An 18,106-nucleotide genomic window follows, 5' to 3' on the forward strand; every position below is an offset into this window, starting at 1 on the left:
TCCCATTTGATAGGGTATTTAGCCAACTTTTTGTTGACCCAGAATGTAGTCAGTACCACAGTGTGTAATTTTTGCAGAACATGCTGCAGCAGCTTGGCAAGGTCATAAGACCATATGGTCACTTCAACAGCATCTCCTAAACTGACTCTTCGCTCAAAGGGCAATGGAAGAAAACTCTATGATGTCTTCCAAGTTGGGCATTGCCCTCAGCACTTCCCTTTTACACTGGGCCAAAATGGTTTTCCCATCCAGTAGCCGGGAGTAGAAGTTGTGTAAATAGATGATTAGTCTCATAAATGCTTCGTATGGGTAATATGGGAGAAGCAAATCTTTGAGCAATTTGTAATGCTCAGTATCCTGACTGGGGTTGAAGCTGATATGAATTACAGCATCCCAGCTGGCCCTCCTGCTATGCAACATGAGTTAATTCGCTCCCAGTTGTGGTGCTGACTACATCTGGATCAATAAAAATTGGCTGCAGACCCTTTCCAGATGGAACATGTGTTTGGGGTGGTTTGGAATGGTGAGTAGGGGTTGGTAATATGAGAGAAATGGAGAACAGTACCAATCGGTGGTATGGTTGACACACATTCTATGTATATTGAGATGGTGCCAGTCTCTAATGTGAGCAGTTAAGTTCTTCACTGCGAGCATTAGGCAGCTTGTAACAAGCCTGCATGTCCCTATGGATTGAGCCTTGTCTCCTTGAAATATGATTTTCTGCAGTGGGATGCAGTCAGTGGATTACACTTGTTTGATTTTAATTTGTTTTAGTAATTTGTATGTCTTGAAATTATGAGCACCAAATCTTTAATCTTGTAAAATGGGTAGAATTTACTTGATGTGGCTAATACTACAGAAATATTAGCGTTTAAATGTGACTATTTCGAATCAGTCGCATTTCTCTGTGGAACTTAATAGTACGTATACATTCATCTTGAGTGTCTAATAATTTGGAATCAGCGATAAAATACTGCTTAATTGCATGATTTGTGTGTTTTTTTTCTTCCTCTTGTGTTGGTATTTTTATTTTTTTCCTTAATTGGGTCCTTTCTGGTTTCTTGCTTCTGGCTACCTGTAAGCAAACACATCTCAATTTATACATTCTTTGCTAATAAATATACTTTTGAATACAATAGAAAACGCCACATCAGGCAAACCAAATTGCTATACCTTGGGGATCTCAGTCTTTGAAGGGTCCAGTGCAAATTTTAGCCAAAAGCAGGAGAAATCCAATCTGGTTAATTACAGTTGAAAAGAATTATCGCATTCCTTCAGTCCATCAAGGGGACGTATTTAGCACCACGTGACATTTTCACATGACGCAGGGGGGTTCCCCCATTGCTGTTCGTTACAAAGGCTGTGATGTAACCACGTTCTAACTGTCTATCATCTTGTGTTCGCAGCGTACGTGTGAAGCATCTTAAGCACATCATATTAATTCGGTGGGGGTGTTGGCGAGCATAAAACTTATTCAGTACCACAAAGGTGAAAAATAAATTCTCGATCATTTGTGCCAGATTTCGATGGTGGAATCTGTGGTACATCGAATGAGAGACGTATCAAAGAAGATTTAATAATCCTTTTCAGTACCACAAAGGTGAAAAATAAATTCTCGAGCATTTGTGCCAGATTTCGGTGGTGGAATCTGTGGTACATCGAATGAGAGACGTATCAAAGAAGATATAATAACGCTTTTGACAGCGCATGCTCAGACGCTTCACTGGCCTCAACAGACAGACCTGTCACCAAACGGATTTCAATTCTTCTCTGACATTCTTGACGTCCGCACCCTGCTGTGTAATCCCAGATCCCGGGATACTTAGAGTGGGGGAGTGCAAACCTGGGTTCTTGAAAAGTAAGAAACTGGTTTTATTCTATCCTGGAACTCCGTTTGTAGAGCTTGCTATCTGGATGATGGTCGGTTCTGAGTGAGCACTTTATCTTCTCGCTGTCCATTGTATTTGCGTTTGTAAAAGATGCACGCTGGCTAATGTCTAAATCCAAACCCGGTTTAACATGCCGAGCTTTGAAGAACATGTTGTGAGTGACTGGATGCAGGACAGTTCAGGGAAGCTGCGAAGTTAATTTCAATTGAGATGAGTCCGAGAGACCCAGGTTAAATTTAATCTTGAGTCAACGTCCGACCTATGCTGGAGAGGTGAGTGAGTCTTCTATGGGATCGACGGAACATAGAAGATGCAGACTAGGAGAAAATATTCAGAATGGTCTGTGCATCTGCTTAATGTACGGCCAAAGCAAGTAGGAATGTCATTCGCTTTTCTACTCTGATACTCTTCTGACTGTGTTACTACTGCATTTAACTGGGGTTGTACACAGTTCTAACGGTACTGGTCTCTGGGTGTGGACCTGTTCCTAGTAGTAGCCGTGCTCAGGGCTGGAGTGTAATGGTGCCATATTAAAGCGGCTTCTTAATTCCGCCCCCACCCCCAACCACCAACCACAGTTAATCATTTTTATTTGTGAAAGGGCTGTTCAGTGTCGGTGTGTACAGCTGCTCTAGCGAATGACTGGTCTGCTGTCTGCGTGATTGAATACATAACAGGAATTTTATTGTTGCTTCAACCTCTGATCGAATCAAATCTAACTTAAATTGTAATACTTTCACAGAAATATTAAGATTTTTTTAATCTGCTTGTTGATTTAAACAGAATAAATTGCTTTTGGTGAGAAATCCATTAACCGCACTGTTTAATTTTGCACTGAAGGAAATAATTGCCGTCTTTGTCTGCTATACCGTTTTGTCTGCTCTGCTGATGGATGATATTGTAACGGAAGGTTAAGGCAGTTATGTTTTGTTTTAAACAGGCAGGATAATAAACAAGGAGCTTCGCCACTACCTCAGCCTCCAGTTCCAGAAAGGATCAGTGGACCACCAACTTCAGCAGGTCATCCGGGATAATTTGTACCTGAGAACCATCCCATGTAAGTGTGCCAGGGGAAGAGGGTGTGTTAGAGTTCGTTTTGATTTTGAGCAGAATAGACCATAAGGCATTGGATCAGAATTAGACCGTTCAGCTCATCCAGTTTGCTCACCATTAAATCATTGCTGATTTATTATCCTTCTCAACTATTCCCCTGCTCTCTCCCTGTAATCTATAAGAAGACGAGCAGTGGATGTGGTGTATCCGGACTTACAAGAAGGCCTTCAGTAAGATGTCACATGAGTGATTAGAGAGAATTGGAGCACACAGCATTGGTTGTATATAGCATACTAGTGTGGATTGAGGTTTGGTAAATGGACTGAAAGCAGTAGGAATGAATGGGCCATTTTTTTTTCTCCTGACTATCACTGGGGAGATGACATTGGGATTGCTTTGTGAATTAAGTGTTTGGAGTTTGTGCAAATTGTCAGCAGTGTTTCCTTAGTTACTTCAGTGACTACAATTCATAAGCACTTCATTGACTATGAAGCCACAAAAGGTGCCACATAAATTAACATATTTCAAAAACTGATCCATTATATTGTAAATGAACTATAATCTAGTGCACTTTTCAACCTTCTATAGAAAGCTTTTTCAATTTACGGTCACACTGAATCTGCACTGTCTCATCAGTGTTTTTTTTTACTCTGAAAGAAAGATCTTGCTTTCCTTTACAAGAGAAACCAAATCTGATTCCTGAACTTTAGAAGATTAGATTAACTTTATTTGTTACAGACACGGGGATATACAGTGAAATGTCTCATTTGCATCAACGACCAATACACGAGGATGTGCTGGCACAGTCCACAAGTGTTGCCATGCTACCGGCAGCAACATAGCATGGCTATGATTTACCAATCCTAACCCGTGTGCTTGTGGAATATGGGATGAAAACCAGAGCACCTGAGGAATCCCATGGGGTTGTGGGTGAATGTACTTGCAGACGATGGCAGGAATTCAGTCTGATAGCTGGCACTGCAAGCATTGCGCTAACCACTAGATGGAAGGGTAGATGTAAACTATAATATTGTTGTGGAATCCAGAATTGGGATTCCACAACGAAATATCTGTCTTAAAAATGAGAAAATCAGGAATAAAAACTGGAAATGCCTTTTCCCCCAAAAGAGAAGCTCTTCAATTGGGAGTTGATCCTAGATCAATTATTTGCTTATAGTCTATTTTTGTTGAGCAAAAGGTTGAAGAATATAGAGCAAAAGTGACTATGGCAATTCAGTCATGCATCTGAAATAACTTTATTGAATGGTAGAACAGGGGAGGGTGTCAACAACTTCTATTCTTATTTCGCTACATTCCCTCTTTGTTTCCTTCCTTGTCTCAGGCACTACAAGACCACCCCGGGATGGTGAAGTCCCAGGAGTTGATTATAACTTCATTTCTCTGGAAGAGTTTAAAGCACTAGAAGACAGCGGAGCTCTTTTGGAGAGTGGAACATTTGATGGTGAATTTCCAAATCCTCCCCTCACTCAGTTTTGGGCTAATGAGTTCAGTGTTCAATGTGTAGATAAGAGTTAATAATGAGCACAAATGGCAAAGATCACTTCTGCTCTGGCTCACCAAAAAGCAAAGTATTTCACCATCTACTGCTTGCTTTTATATAGTCCTTTTGTTGTAAATATTTTTAAAGTGCCTCAAAGATTTTCAGAAACATCAAGTTCTCCCTAGCTTACAGATACCCAACATATGTACATTTGGAAGATCAATAGATTGGTTCACTTGTGGGGCTGCATGTATCTTCTGGTGTGTGAAAACTTGGTTCTTGGCTGCATTTCTGCATGTGAACTCTTTGGGTTACAAATGGTTCACAGGAACCAAACGCTGCTATAACTTGGGGATGTCCTGTAGAGACATTAAAGCAAAAGTGGAGTGTTTCAATGTGAATACTTAAGGGAATTTCTTCAAAGATTTGAGCTTGAACTGTTGAAAGGATGGTTGGCAGTGATAAGGTAGTTGAAATCAGGCAAGAATTGGAATACTGGAATCTTAGGGGACTTGGAAAAATGCTACAGGACTAAACTAAATTAATGACTAGTAATATTTTGGTAAAATAATAGAATTGGTTTCATTTATTTTTTTAAAGATGTTTGTATCTTAAAACTGAGCATGTTCCTGTGGTGTATATATAGAAGATGTGTACAGCTGATTGACGGGGCAACAATTCCTCTCAAATACATTGTACTTAGCTGTGTTTTGGATCTCAAATTAATCAAATTCTGAGTTCTATAACCTCTAGTAAGAAATCAGCATACTCAAACTGTTTCCTCTGGCCCCTTGATTTGACCACTTGGTGAGAGACTTTCCGTAGATTAATTTTTAATTTAACCTACCAAGCCAGTTCTACAGTTCTAGTCAAGGGGAAATAACTTGTCATGATCAGCATTGTCTAATACCTTTTAAAATTCAAAGCGTAAACCAATCCCCACTTAACGTAATTGCTTCTCGAAATCTAATTACATATTCCCCTTGACCATTCTAGTTGCTTCGCCTATATTAATAACTGCATTTTTTTCTCCACTGAAATGACCGGACTATACAAAGTGCTGTTGCACTTGTATATAATATACCAAGATTACTTGACTGCTTTTGGTCTTTATTGACCTTTTTAATCATAATCCAAATCTGGCTCACTTTGTGCCTTTTGAACATTACAACGATAGCTTCAGTTTGTCCATCAGGATCTTCCATTTAAACTTGCTTTACATTGCCTTTCATTGTAAGCAAGTCTGTCTTGAATTCGTTTTTGTTCCCACCAGTTAAGCACTTTTCTTTTCACTGCATGGATGTATATTGGAATTGCATCTTGCACAGCCAATTTTCTATTATGAGTAGGAATAAAGAAATGAATTATCCCTTGGATTCCAGCCCCGTTTCACTGCCAGACTTCTATTTCAGTATCACCAGATGGGCTAACATTAGAATCCCAGTAGTGTTTGATAACTAAAATACTGCAGCTGCTAACAGTTTTATTCAGATCTCACTGATAACTCAATTTACTTTACAGCTGTTTGAAAAGTAAAGCTGAAAGTGATATAAATCTGAAGTAAAAATCAAATTCTGGAAAATACCATGCAGATCAGGCAGCATCTGGGGAGAGAGCTGCAGTTAACATTTTATAGTAGTCTGAAAGAACATTCAATACTTTCCCGGTATATATGATGAATAAACTCTTCTCGGGCTTTCAGCTGGGTACAATTATCAATTTTAACTGACATTTCAATGACAAACGCTGCCATCTTGATCAGGGATGATGCCTGGACATGTCTAGTCTGTTGGTATTTATACCCCCGTCATCTGTCTATCCTTATTGGTTATTCCTCATCCAATCAGGTTTCTGCTGTCCCATTTTGTTTATATTGAAACAAGTAGCTTTGTGCTATTGAAGTCGATCCTATGGCCGTTGTGAATGCAATGTTCTGATTCCTCTGGGTAACCCAAATAAATACACCTCCTGTGTTCCTTGATGCGGATTTCCACTGCATGTCCCATCTGGCCCGTGATTTTGGCACAAAACTATGCTACACCAGTGGCCTTTGTGATTGCCTAGTGAAGGAAGCCATTGAAATAAAACTAGAGGAAAAGAATTTTAACAAAGACAAAGGTCTCGCTCTAAGAACTGGAATTCAATTGTAATCAAGGTGGGACAGCGGAAACCTGATTGGATGAGGGTTAATCAATCAGGAGGGACAGACGACGGGGCTATATATACCACTGGACTGGGCATCCCCAGGTATGATCCCGGATGAAAATGGCAATTCGTCAGCAAAACGTTGGTTAAAATTGATACCTGTACTCAGCTGGAAGCCCCAGAAGAGTTTATTCATTATAGCAGTCTGCATAGTCATCTAACACCTCTTTAATTTTGCATTTCTGTTTCTTGGTGGCTGTCATTTCTACATTCTAGTTATTTATTGGGCAATGAATTTTTTTGAACTTCTCATCTTTATGGCCGCTAGATTTTGATCCTTAAATAGAGTATTTGGCCATTGTTAATTACTTTGTAGGTTAATGGCAAAAAGAATTGAAGGAATTGTTAGTCACGTGCAAAAGAATAACTTGCAAGGGTGTAGTGAAATATCGATAAATAGGGACAAAAAGGAGCAAACTTAAAAATGACGGGCTGAATAACCTCTTATAGAATCAAAATATGTAGTAATTAGTAGAATGCACTTCCATCTTTGGCTTTGTACATTGATAAGAGCATTTCAAAATTCTTATTCCACTTGTACCTCTTGCCTTCAACTGTTAAACAAGTAATTGAGAAGCTCACCTGCACTTTGTACCTATCCCCTCTTCCACACCACTACTTGATAGGTAATTTTTATGGGACGCCAAAGCCTCCTGCAGAGCCTGGTCCCTTTCAGCAAGATGTAGTGGACCAGGTTGTTCTGGATGACTCTTCGGATGAGGCACAAAGAAAACGAACTACATCTGTAAGCATGATGCAACGAGCTGACACCCTGGTCCCAGATGAAGATGAAGAAGACGAGCGACCCACTGCTAATGGGACTGGTTATCCAGGTGAGGGAGAGCAGAATACTGCTCTGACTGATTTGGCAGATGAACCCTGGTTATTGTGCTTAATCTTGCTCTGCTCATTCACTCACATGGGGCACCCACCACTTCTGCATGGACAGTTTTACAGTAATCCATTGCCATAGTTAATGTACTGATCACCTTCCTATCAAGGTTTGCAATAGGAAAATAACTGAGGGAGCAATTAAAATAGTCCAGTGATAATGACAGACATAGACCATATGGAGTCTAACCGCAATCTAATGTAAATTCTTTAACGTAGGCCCAGCTAGTCATCCTGTCAATTTTGTTGTGTACACTTACAAATGGTATACAGGCAACGATCTTGAGTTTTCTGTCTATTTGAGATTTTAATCTCAGCACAGTATCTGTCCCAGTCATAGAAATATTTAGATTTTGTGCAAACCTTCCTGGCTTTCACATTTCAACCTAAACACCGTAATAGAGGGGGTTATTCATTTCTCAGGGACAGGGCCCAGCCACACTGATGGGGTCGCAGAATTCAGGTACTTGGATCCTGTTGCCAGGGAGGACTTGATGGAGCCACTGCCGAGCAATTGGGAGATGGCCTACACTGACAGCGGAATGATCTACTTCATCGAGTGAGTATTATGCATTGGGCAGTGTCTGGTAAAAGTTGGCAGATTTTCTTGTTATTTATTTACAAGAAGTTGTATAGTGATGTCATTGTAAAACATTCCAGCTGGAGCATAATTAGGCAAATTTGCCAAGCCTCTTGAAATATTGGGAAAATTGCTCAAATGTAATTGGTTAACTAAATTTTAAGGTGCAATGAGGAGGAGACAAAGACGTCTAGGGAGTGGAATTCAGTAAGCCAGAAATGGTCACTGATATTTTCAATGGCTACACCTGCTTCTCATGGGTTTTTTGCTTCAACTCTTGTCTAACATTCAAGCATATCTTGGAATGAATGGGAAGAACTTGCATTTGTTTGCTTTTAAATCATAGAATTGTACAGCATGGAAGCAATCCATTTGCTTAACGGCTATGCTAACAAGTGGGTATCCTTGTGTTTTAACCAATGGCCAAGCATTGATCCATGGTCTTCCAAGCCTAGGTGATTCAAGTGTTCATCTAGGCAATGCTATTAATGACCTTGCTTCTACCACATTCTCAGGCAGTGTATTCGGGTACAGTCTGAATAAAGAAAGTCCTCCTCGTATCCCCTTGAATCTCTACTCCTTACTGAAAACCTACGTGCTCTAGCTTTATCTATGTCTCCTTTGTGGTAAAGTTTCCTGCTGTCTAACCTTTCTGTACTTATTATTTTGTATATGTTAGTCATGTTGCCCCTCTTAACCTCCTCCACTCCAGGGAGAAAAGACTAAGCTTCTCAGTCTTCTGGTGAATATTGCCGTACTCCATTTTATGTTATCACATCCTATACCTTGGTAATAAGAATTGCACAAACACAATGGTGGAGAAACTCGTCAGGCCAGGTAGCATCTATGAAAAAGGGTGAACAGTCTACTATTCAGGCCGAGACCTGTCCTGATGTAGGATCTCTGCCCGAAACATTGACTGTTTACTCTTTTCCATAGATGCTGCCTGACCTGAATTCCTCCAGTCTTTTACATGTTACTTTGATTTCCAGCATCTGTAGAATTTCTCTTGTTTGAAGAATTGCATACTATACTCCAACTTTACAAAACCTTTGTCAGACCTCAGCTGAAATTTAATGTCTCTACTTTCTCTATTCATGATGAAGCCCAGTATCCTGTCCATCTTTTGCACCAAAGGTCCCTTTATTTCTCAGTGCTTCCTAATACTGTACTATTCAAGGTGTACACCCTGGGCTCAGTATTGCTCCCAGAATGTATCACTTGATGTTTGTCTAATTGAAGTTTGTAATTTTTCACACTATTTCACCAAAGCATCTATGTTTGACTTCATAATATCCTGAATGATTTAAAGGCAATGTAATACTTCTGAATACTTGTAATAAATCTGCATGCAACCAAACCTCTATCTCATCTGTACTTTGTGTGCTCAGAAGTGAGGCGAAAACTTAAGTAGCCTTGGCCAAAGGTATTGTCTCCAATCTTAATCTTAAATGCACAGAGGTATGAGATTTGGTGACTCCAAGGCAAGGCCATCTTCCACCTTCTGTTACCTTGGACCCTTCTACTCCCCAATGCTGCCTGTTACTTCCCAACTCTTTTGTGCTCAGTGACCAGCTGAATTCCTCCTTTCTTTCATAGTCACAACACTAAGACTACCACATGGCTGGATCCTCGGCTTGCTAAGAAAGCAAAACCCCCAGAGGAGTGCAATGAAGGGGGTAAGTAGCAGCTTTATAAATTTACTCTTAGTATTTTGAAGTGAAAATGTGTGGATCACTGTTTTTATTTAATGTGCAGTTTGACACAGGCTGTCTTTTGGGATTAAAAGTATTGATTTTTTTTACACCAACCTGAGTTGGTGTAACCTATTCCTATTCTTGAATAGGATATGTGCTCTTTTATGGGATGATTGATTTAGACTAATTTGGGCTGAAAGTTATGACTAGACAATAAACTATGTATGTAATCTGTTTTGGTAACATTTTATAATGCACGCATGGATGTTTGAATAGGAAAGTGCTCCATGTAACAGGAAACAAAATTAAGTGAATTTTCTGAATCTAATTGTGGGGTATTTACATGGATCATCCAGTGTTTGAAGTGAAAGAAAATGAGTTATATTTCTGGCAGAGGATAGATGCTTTAAGGGAATTTGAATGACAGGACATTCAATATCTTTATGCCAATAAGATGATGTGGGTAAAGTGGAAGCAAGTTAAATGAGTAAATGGATTGAAGTGTTTGTTTCCACACTCTTACTAATATGAGAAAGGGAAGAAACCTGTTGTCTGAGATGCTGTAGCTTTGTCTGGAGAAAGTGACACTGTTAATGCCCATGACCTGAGGTAAAAAGTTTAGAATACCTATTACGGAATGTAGCTGGGATTAGTTTGCTGTTTTTGGGACAGATTGATCTGAGGGTAAGGAGCATGCATATCTAGGGCGAGAGGACCATTCTATGCTGAACTGGATGAAGGTGGGTTAGTAATTTCTATAGATTTTGTACCCAACCATTTGCGAATCCAACTATGTATTTGCCAAGGTTTGCAGGGCAACTTGTCTTGTAAGTGGTGACTGGAAGCCTATGCATTTGTTGATTCAATTTATGTCCTTCCTGAAGTTATCTAATTGTGAGGTTTCCTACAACTGTCTGAGTGCAAGTCCCTTTTGGGGGAGGACTGTAATCATTAACAAAATCTCTGTTACATGGACAAGAGCATCAGTGGCTGTCATTTGATTGAGGGGTTCCAACAGCATCCCAAGTAAGAGTGTATCCTTAAGGATTTTGGTCATCCTGGGATGCCTGTCTCTTCTATGTTGTTACAAAATATATATTAAAAAACTAACCTACAGAATTGTGGTTGACACAGTACCATACAAGCCTTTCATTATTGGTCTCATGGACAGTGTGCATTGGCGCAAGTGACTTGTGTCAAGGAAATTGTTAATTGTTTGGAGAGTAATCTTTCACAGAGGCAATTTAGCTTCCACCCCTGTGCCAAGTGTAAAGTGTGAGCAGCAAATGCCCTGCAGTTGAACCCTGAGATTACATTACAGCCTGAAGTTGCTTCCTTGTATCTCTTCTTCCTCTTTTCCACCAATTTTCTCTCTTCCTCTCCTGAAGGCACTGACTCCTTGCTGGGGCATGGTTCCATGGGCACCACCGGTTGCCCTCCAGTATCTCGCCCAAGTGGCCATTCTACATCTGTGGGCCTATACGGTGAGTGTTGGCAGCCTATTCAACAGAAGAGGCTTCACTTCTGAGTCTCTTAATTCTGTCTTGCCCTGCTGCCCACACATTGGTGCTTGACTGCACTCTTACTAGTCCTTGGATCATGGGACGGGTTGAGCTTTGACACCTGACAGATGGAATGGGATTGGCCCTAGAAATTTCCTGTTCAGCCTTTGTTCATTTGGCATCAGAATTGTTCATGTACATCGCTTTACTTTTGTAGATGTATATAACCCTTTTAATCAACCTGTGGGACCTCTCAAAACACTTGATAGAGTTGGCAAGCCTTTTTTCCAAGTTGGTCACTGTTTATGGAGCAAAGTATACTGGACTGGGAGGCATGACAAAAATTTGAATCCTGTATCTCATTATGGAGAGGAATAAACAGAGACCCTTTAACAGAACCAAAATGCTGACTTTATTCCTCTCCATAAATGTTGTCTGACCTCCCGAGTTCCTCTAGCATTTTGCATGTTTTACTCTGCATTTCCAGTATTTGCAGAATCTCTTGTGTTTATTGTGTATATTAGTTAGCCCATCACCCCCTACTGGGGGAATAGACCGCTGGCAGCAACTCGCCAGAGTCCTTCAGAGCCAGTCTTTTGGATTATCAAAGATCCTTCCTCTCGCAGGGATGAAGTCTTTGGAGCTTCTGTTTGCATTTCTGTAGCTCTTTTTTATGAGATGGGTTTCTAGCCCCATGCCCAATCCTTCTCCTTTTACAGCTGGGTTTGGGACTGGCCATGGCCAAGATTAGCCACTTACTTGCTGGCTGATCCACCAGTGTAAATTCCCCCCCCCCTTTTTTTTTTTGTTTTTTTTTTGAAGCCTTAAAGTAAATAATCAGATTTAGAGGAGATCAGGTGCAAAACAAAGACGATCTCCATGAGAGATCCCAAGAGGGAAAGAGAGTTGCATAATGCGTACAGGATGACTTTTTGAGCAACTTGTGGTTGAGCCCACTAGGGGATCACCTGTTCTGGATTGGGTGTTACATAATGAAATGGATTTGATTAGGGAGCTTGAGGTAATGGAACTCTTAGGAGGCAGTGGTCATAATATGATAGAATTCACCCTGCAATTTGAGAGGGGGGAAGCTAAAGTCAGGTGTATCAGTATTACAGTAGAGTAAAGGGAATTCGAGGCATAAGGGAGGACTTGGCCAAAGATGATTGGAAGGGAATACTAGCAGGAATGATGGAAGAGCAGTAATAGTTGGAGATTTCAGGAGCAATTTGGAAGGTGGAGGATAGATACATCCTAAAGAGGTAGTATTCTAAAGGCAGGATGATACAACTGTGGCTGTTAATGCAAGTCAAAGCCAACATAAAAGCAAAAGAGGGCATGTAATAGAACAAAAGTTAGTAGGAAGTTAGAGGATTGGAAAACTTAGAAAGCAACAAAAGGCAACTAAAAAGCCATAAGGGGGAAAAGGATGAAATATGAAGGTAAGCTAGCCAACAATATCAAGGAAGATACCAAAGATACCAAATATTTTTTTCAGATATACAAAGAGTAAAAGAGATGCGTGAATAAATATTCGGCCACTGGAAAATGACATGAGAGACAATGGGGGACAATGAAATAATGGATGATCTGAATCAGTGTTTTGCATCAGTCTTACTGTGGAAGACACTAGTGGTTTTCTGGAAGTTCAGGAACATCAGAGGACAGAAGTGTGTGCAGTTACTATTACTAGGGAGAACATGCTTGAGAAACTGAAAGGCCTGAATGTGAATACGTCACCTGGACCAGACAGACTATATCCAAGGTTCTGAAAGAGGTAGCTGAAGAGATTGTGGAGGCATTAGTAATGGTCTTTCAAGAATCACTAGATTACGGAATGGTTCTGGAGGACCAAATTGCAAATGTCATTCCAATCTTAAAGAAGGGAGAGGGGCAGAAGAAAAGAAATTATAGGCCAGTTAACCTGACCTCAGTAATTGGGAACGTGTTGGAGTTTATCGTTAAGGATGTAGTTTCAGGGTGCTTGGAAGCTAGTGAAGTAGGCCAAAGTCAGCATTGTTTCCTTAAGGGAAAATCTTGCCTGACAAATCTGTTGGGATTCTTTGAGGAAATAACAAGCAGGATAGACAAAGGAAAATTGATGTATTGAGGAAGCAGGGAAGCTACAGAAGGACCAAGACAGATTCAGAGAATGGGCAAACAAACGGCAGATGGAATACAGTTTCAGGAATTTTATGATCATGCACTTTGGTAGAAGGAATAAAAGGATAGATTGTTTCTATGAAATTAGAAAAAGAGAAGCCGAAATCTGATGTGTCGGTGTTTCAGTGGAGTAAAGGAAACTACAGTGGCATGAGAGAGGAACTGGCCAAAGTTGACTGGAAAGAGACACTGACGGGAAAGACGGCAGAGCAGCAGTGGCTGGAGTTTATGTGAGAAATGAGGAATGTGCAAGACAGGTATATTGCAAAAAAGAAGAAATTTTCGAGTGGAAAAAGGATGCAACCGTGGTTGACAAGAGAAGTCAAAACCAAAGTTAAAGCTAAGGAGAGGGCATACAAGGAAGCAAAAATTAGTGGGAAGACAGAGGATTGGGAAGTCTTTAAAAGCTTACAAGAGGAAACCAAGAAGGTCATTAAGAGAGAAAAGATGAACTATGAAAGGAAACTAGCAAATAATATCAAAGAGGATACTAAAAGCTTTTTCAAGTATATAAAGAGTAAAAGACAGGTGAGAGTAGATATAGGACTGATAGAAAGTGATACTGGAGAAATTGTAATGGGAGATGAGGAGATGGCAGAGGAACTGAACAAGTATTTTGCATCAGTCTTCACTGAGGAAGACAGCAGGATACCGGACACTCAAGGGTGGCAGGGAAGATAAATGTGCGCAGTCACAATTACGACAGAGAAAGTACTCAGGAAGCTGAATAGGCTAAAGGTCGATAAATCTCCTGGACCAGATGGAATGCACCCTCGCGTTCTGAAGGAAGTAGCTGTGGAGATTGCAGAGGCATTAGTGATGATCTTTCAAAAGTCGATAGATTCTGGCATGGTTCCGGAAGACTGGAAGATTGCAAATGTCACTCCGCTATTTAAGAAGGGGGCAAGGAGGCAAAAAGGAAATTATAGACCTGTTAGCTTGACGTCGGTGGTTGGGAAGTTGTTGGAGTCGATTGTCAAGGATGAGGTTACAGAGTACCTGGAGGCATATGACAAGATAGGCAGAACTCAGCATGGATTCCTTAAAGGAAAATCCTGCCTGACAAACCCATTACAATTTTTTGAGGAAATTACCAGTAGGCTAGACAAGGGAGATGCAGTGGATGTTGTATATTTGGATTTTCAGAAGGCCTTTAACAAGGTGCCACACATGAGGCTACTTAACAAGATAAGAGCCCATGGGATTACAGGAAAGTTACATACGTGGATAGAGCGTTGGCTGATTGGCAGGAAATAGAGAGTGGGAATAAAGGGATCCTATTCTGGTTGGCTGCCGGTTACCAGTGGTGTTCCACAGGGATCAGTGTTGGGGCCGCTTCTTTTTACATTGTACATCAACGATTTGGATTATGGAATAGATGGCTTTGTGGCTAAGTTTGCTGACGATACGAAGATAGGTGGAGGGGCCGGTAGTGCTGAGGAAACGGAGAGTCTGCAGAGAGACTTGGATAGATTGGAAGAATGGGCAGAGAAGTGGCAAATGAAGTACAATGTTGGAAAGTGTGTGGTTATGCACTTTGGCAGAAAAAATAAGCGGGCAGACTATTATTTAAATGGGGAAAGAATTCAAAGTTCTGAGATGCAACGGGACTTGGGAGTCCTCGTACAGGATTCCCTTAAAGTTAACCTCCAGGTTGAGTCGGTAGTGAAGAAGGCGAATGCAATGTTGGCATTCATTTCTAGAGGAATAGAGTATAGGAGCAGGGATGTGATGTTGAGGCTCTATAAGGCGCTGGTGAGACCTCACTTGGAGTACTGTGGGCAGTTTTACTCTCCTTATTTAAGAAAGGATGTGCTGACGTTGGAGCGGGTACAGAGAAGATTCACTAGAATGATTCTGGGAATGAGAGGGTTAACATATGAGGAACATTTGTCCGCTCTTGGACTGTTTTCCTTGGAGTTTAGAAGAATGAGGGGAGACCTCATAGAAACATTTCGAATGTTGACAGGCATGGACAGAGTGGATGTAGCAAAGTTGTTTCCCATGATGGGGGAGTCTAGTACGAAAGGGCATGACTTCAGGATTGAAGGGCGCCCTTTCAGAACAGAAATGCGAAAAAATTTTTTTAGTCAGAGGGTGGTGGATCTATGGAATTTGTTGCCATGGGCAGCAGTGGAGGCCAAGTCATTGGGTGTATTTAAGGCAGAGATTGATAGGTATCTGAGTAGCCAGGGCATCAAAGGTTATGGTGAGAAGGCGGGGCAGTGGGACTAAATAGGATAAAATGGATCAACTCATGATAAAATGGCGGAGCAGACTCGATGGGCTGAATGGCCTACTTCTGCTCCTTTGTCTTGTGGTCTAAACAGGAAGAAAATTCAAGAAAACAAAGGTGCAAAAGGACTTGGGGTTGTCATGCAAGATTCCCCAAAAATTAATTTGCAGGTTGAGTTGGTGGTGAGGAAAGCAAATGCAATGTTAGCATTCGTTTCGAGAGGACTAGAATATAAGAGCGTGGTTATAGTACTGAGGCTTTATAAGGCACTGGTGAGGCCTCACTTGGAGTATTGTCAGTGTTTTTTTTTGTCCCTTATTTAAGAGCTGATGTTGGAGTAGGTTCAGAGCAGTCTCATGTAAATGATTCTGGGAATGAAAGGCTTATTGTATGAGGAGTAATTAATGGCTCTGAACATTTATTTGCTGGAATTTAGAAGAATGTGGGGGGATCTTATTGAAACCCATCGAATGTTGAAAGACCTAGATAGAGAGGATGTGGAGATGATATTTCCTGTGGTGGAAGAGATTAGGAAAAGAGGGCACAACCTCAAAATAGAAGGGCGTCCATTTAGAATGAAGATGAAAAATTTCTTTAGCCAGACGATTGTGAATCTGTGGAATTCATTGCCACAGGTGGCTGTAAGGGCAAGTCATTGGCTGTATTTAAGGTGGAGGTTGATAGGTTCTTGGTTAGTTAGGGCATGAAAGTTTATGGGGAGAAAGCAGGAGAATGAGATAATGGATCAGCCATCATAACATGGCGGAGCAGACTCGATGGGACGAATGGCCTAATCCTGCTGCTATGTCTTCTAGCCTTATGGTTGTATCTCTTTTTAAGATGCTGGAATCTGTAGCAGCAAACACTCTGGAGGAAGTAGGCCCTCATTCAGGGTTTTGATCTGGAACATGGATATGCCCACCCCAACCACCACAGTGCTAGTGCTGTTTGATTGCTGGTTCCTCAGGCAGATTGTGATATTCAAATAGAAATTTGCAACAGCCTCTGGGAAGAATGGCTTTGACTTTCCATTCAAGAGGTGGCATGTGCTGGAATCTGGAGCAAAAAACAAGCTGAAGGAATTCAGCAAATTGGCAACATCTATGAAGGGGGATGGGCCTTTTTTTTTGGCTGCATCCGAACTTCAACAGATGCTGCCTGACCTGCTTGCTTAGTTTTTTTGCTTTTGATTTGAATTTTCCTAACTTAAGTGGACATAGCAACTAATTTACATTAATTTTATTATGTGATAGTTCAGCCACTTTTTGTTGAGGGTATTCAAAGTTCAGGGTACAGGGGGATTTCTCATGTAAAGATAAATTTGATGAATATTTTAATCACCCCAGATTGATTTTGTTTTGTATTTCATGCAAAGATTGCCCCATTGTACATCTTGGGAATGCAATGCAAGCTTTGACAGTTAAGATAATTTCAGATAATTTATTGGAGTTGGTTCAAGGGATGAGCGTGCATTGTCTGAGACAATTTGGAGATGTAGACAGCATGTAATCCTATAATAAATTGTTAAACGAGTTGCAATCATCCACCCAAGCAGGTCTGAATTCATTATGAAGCGCTACAGGAAGTTGAGCAAGAATGAAGTAGTGACAAAAATCATTTGTTGAAAGGTATTAGAGTGCTTGAAATAATTACTTCTCCATTTTCAGGATGAATATAAATTCAGGTATACCACAGCCAAAAACGATTAGTGAAATGAATATGCTTTTGCTCTGCTTTCAGTCACTTTGACAAAAATATAACATATACCAGGGTCATGTGTTTGAACACTACCAGTGTCATTGATAACTGCCTGTACCTCCAGACAGGGTTTTGATTGGGCAACTCTAATAGGAATTTGCATTTTGATTATCTCTTTTGGGCAGTCTGTTGTAACAGAGGATATCTGGATTCTGCTACATTTGTGAGGCGGCTCAAGAGTTGTACAGCAATCCTAGATTCTGCCATAGGTTGGGGGTGGGGGTAGGTGATGCTGGACTATGTGGTTTGAAACATTGTGTACGCCTTCCACTGTTTGTAAATGGTATTAGTGTGCTCCTTCAGAGATTCAAGGTGCTTAATGCCCTCATCTTCCTTTACTTTGAGCTGTCATGGCTTCAGAATTTGGATGATTTGTGAGGATGTTGCCCTTGTTTTTCAAAGGGGCTTTGAAAGTATTAAAGCATTTCCTGTCCTTGTGGAAATTGGTTCCAATGACAGATCATAAGACTGAGGAGCAGAAATGGACCATTTGGCCCATTGAGTCTGCTCCACCAGACTTATAATTCCTCTGAACCTCGTTCTCCTGCCTTCTCCCATAACCTTTGATGCTCTTACTAAATCAAGAACCTCTCAACCTCTGCTTTAAATACATTGAATGACTTGGCCTCCA

The 18,106-nt window shown here is 40.8% G+C and overlaps 1 protein-coding gene across 5 annotated transcripts in view; it reads left to right on the forward strand.

Annotated features, from left to right (window-relative positions):
- magi3a (membrane associated guanylate kinase, WW and PDZ domain containing 3a) overlaps positions 1–18,106 on the forward strand; it is a 147,713-nt gene that overhangs the window by 72,086 nt on the left and 57,521 nt on the right. For 3 of the 5 annotated variants that reach the window (XM_063065422.1, XM_063065423.1, XM_063065427.1), the window contains exons 2-7: positions 2,830–2,946; positions 4,285–4,404; positions 7,275–7,481; positions 7,963–8,098; positions 9,719–9,798; positions 11,205–11,300. In XM_063065422.1, coding sequence (XP_062921492.1) covers positions 2,830–2,946; positions 4,285–4,404; positions 7,275–7,481; positions 7,963–8,098; positions 9,719–9,798; positions 11,205–11,300 — 756 coding nt within the window. Of the gene's footprint in view, positions 1–1,301; positions 1,859–2,829; positions 2,947–4,284; positions 4,405–7,274; positions 7,482–7,962; positions 8,099–9,718; positions 9,799–11,204; positions 11,301–18,106 lie in introns of those variants that run through there. The other 2 variants (XM_063065425.1, XM_063065424.1) reach the window with 2 other exon arrangements.

Source organism: Mobula hypostoma, chromosome 13, assembly GCF_963921235.1.
Source record: "Mobula hypostoma chromosome 13, sMobHyp1.1, whole genome shotgun sequence".
Lineage (NCBI taxonomy): Eukaryota > Metazoa > Chordata > Chondrichthyes > Myliobatiformes > Myliobatidae > Mobula > Mobula hypostoma.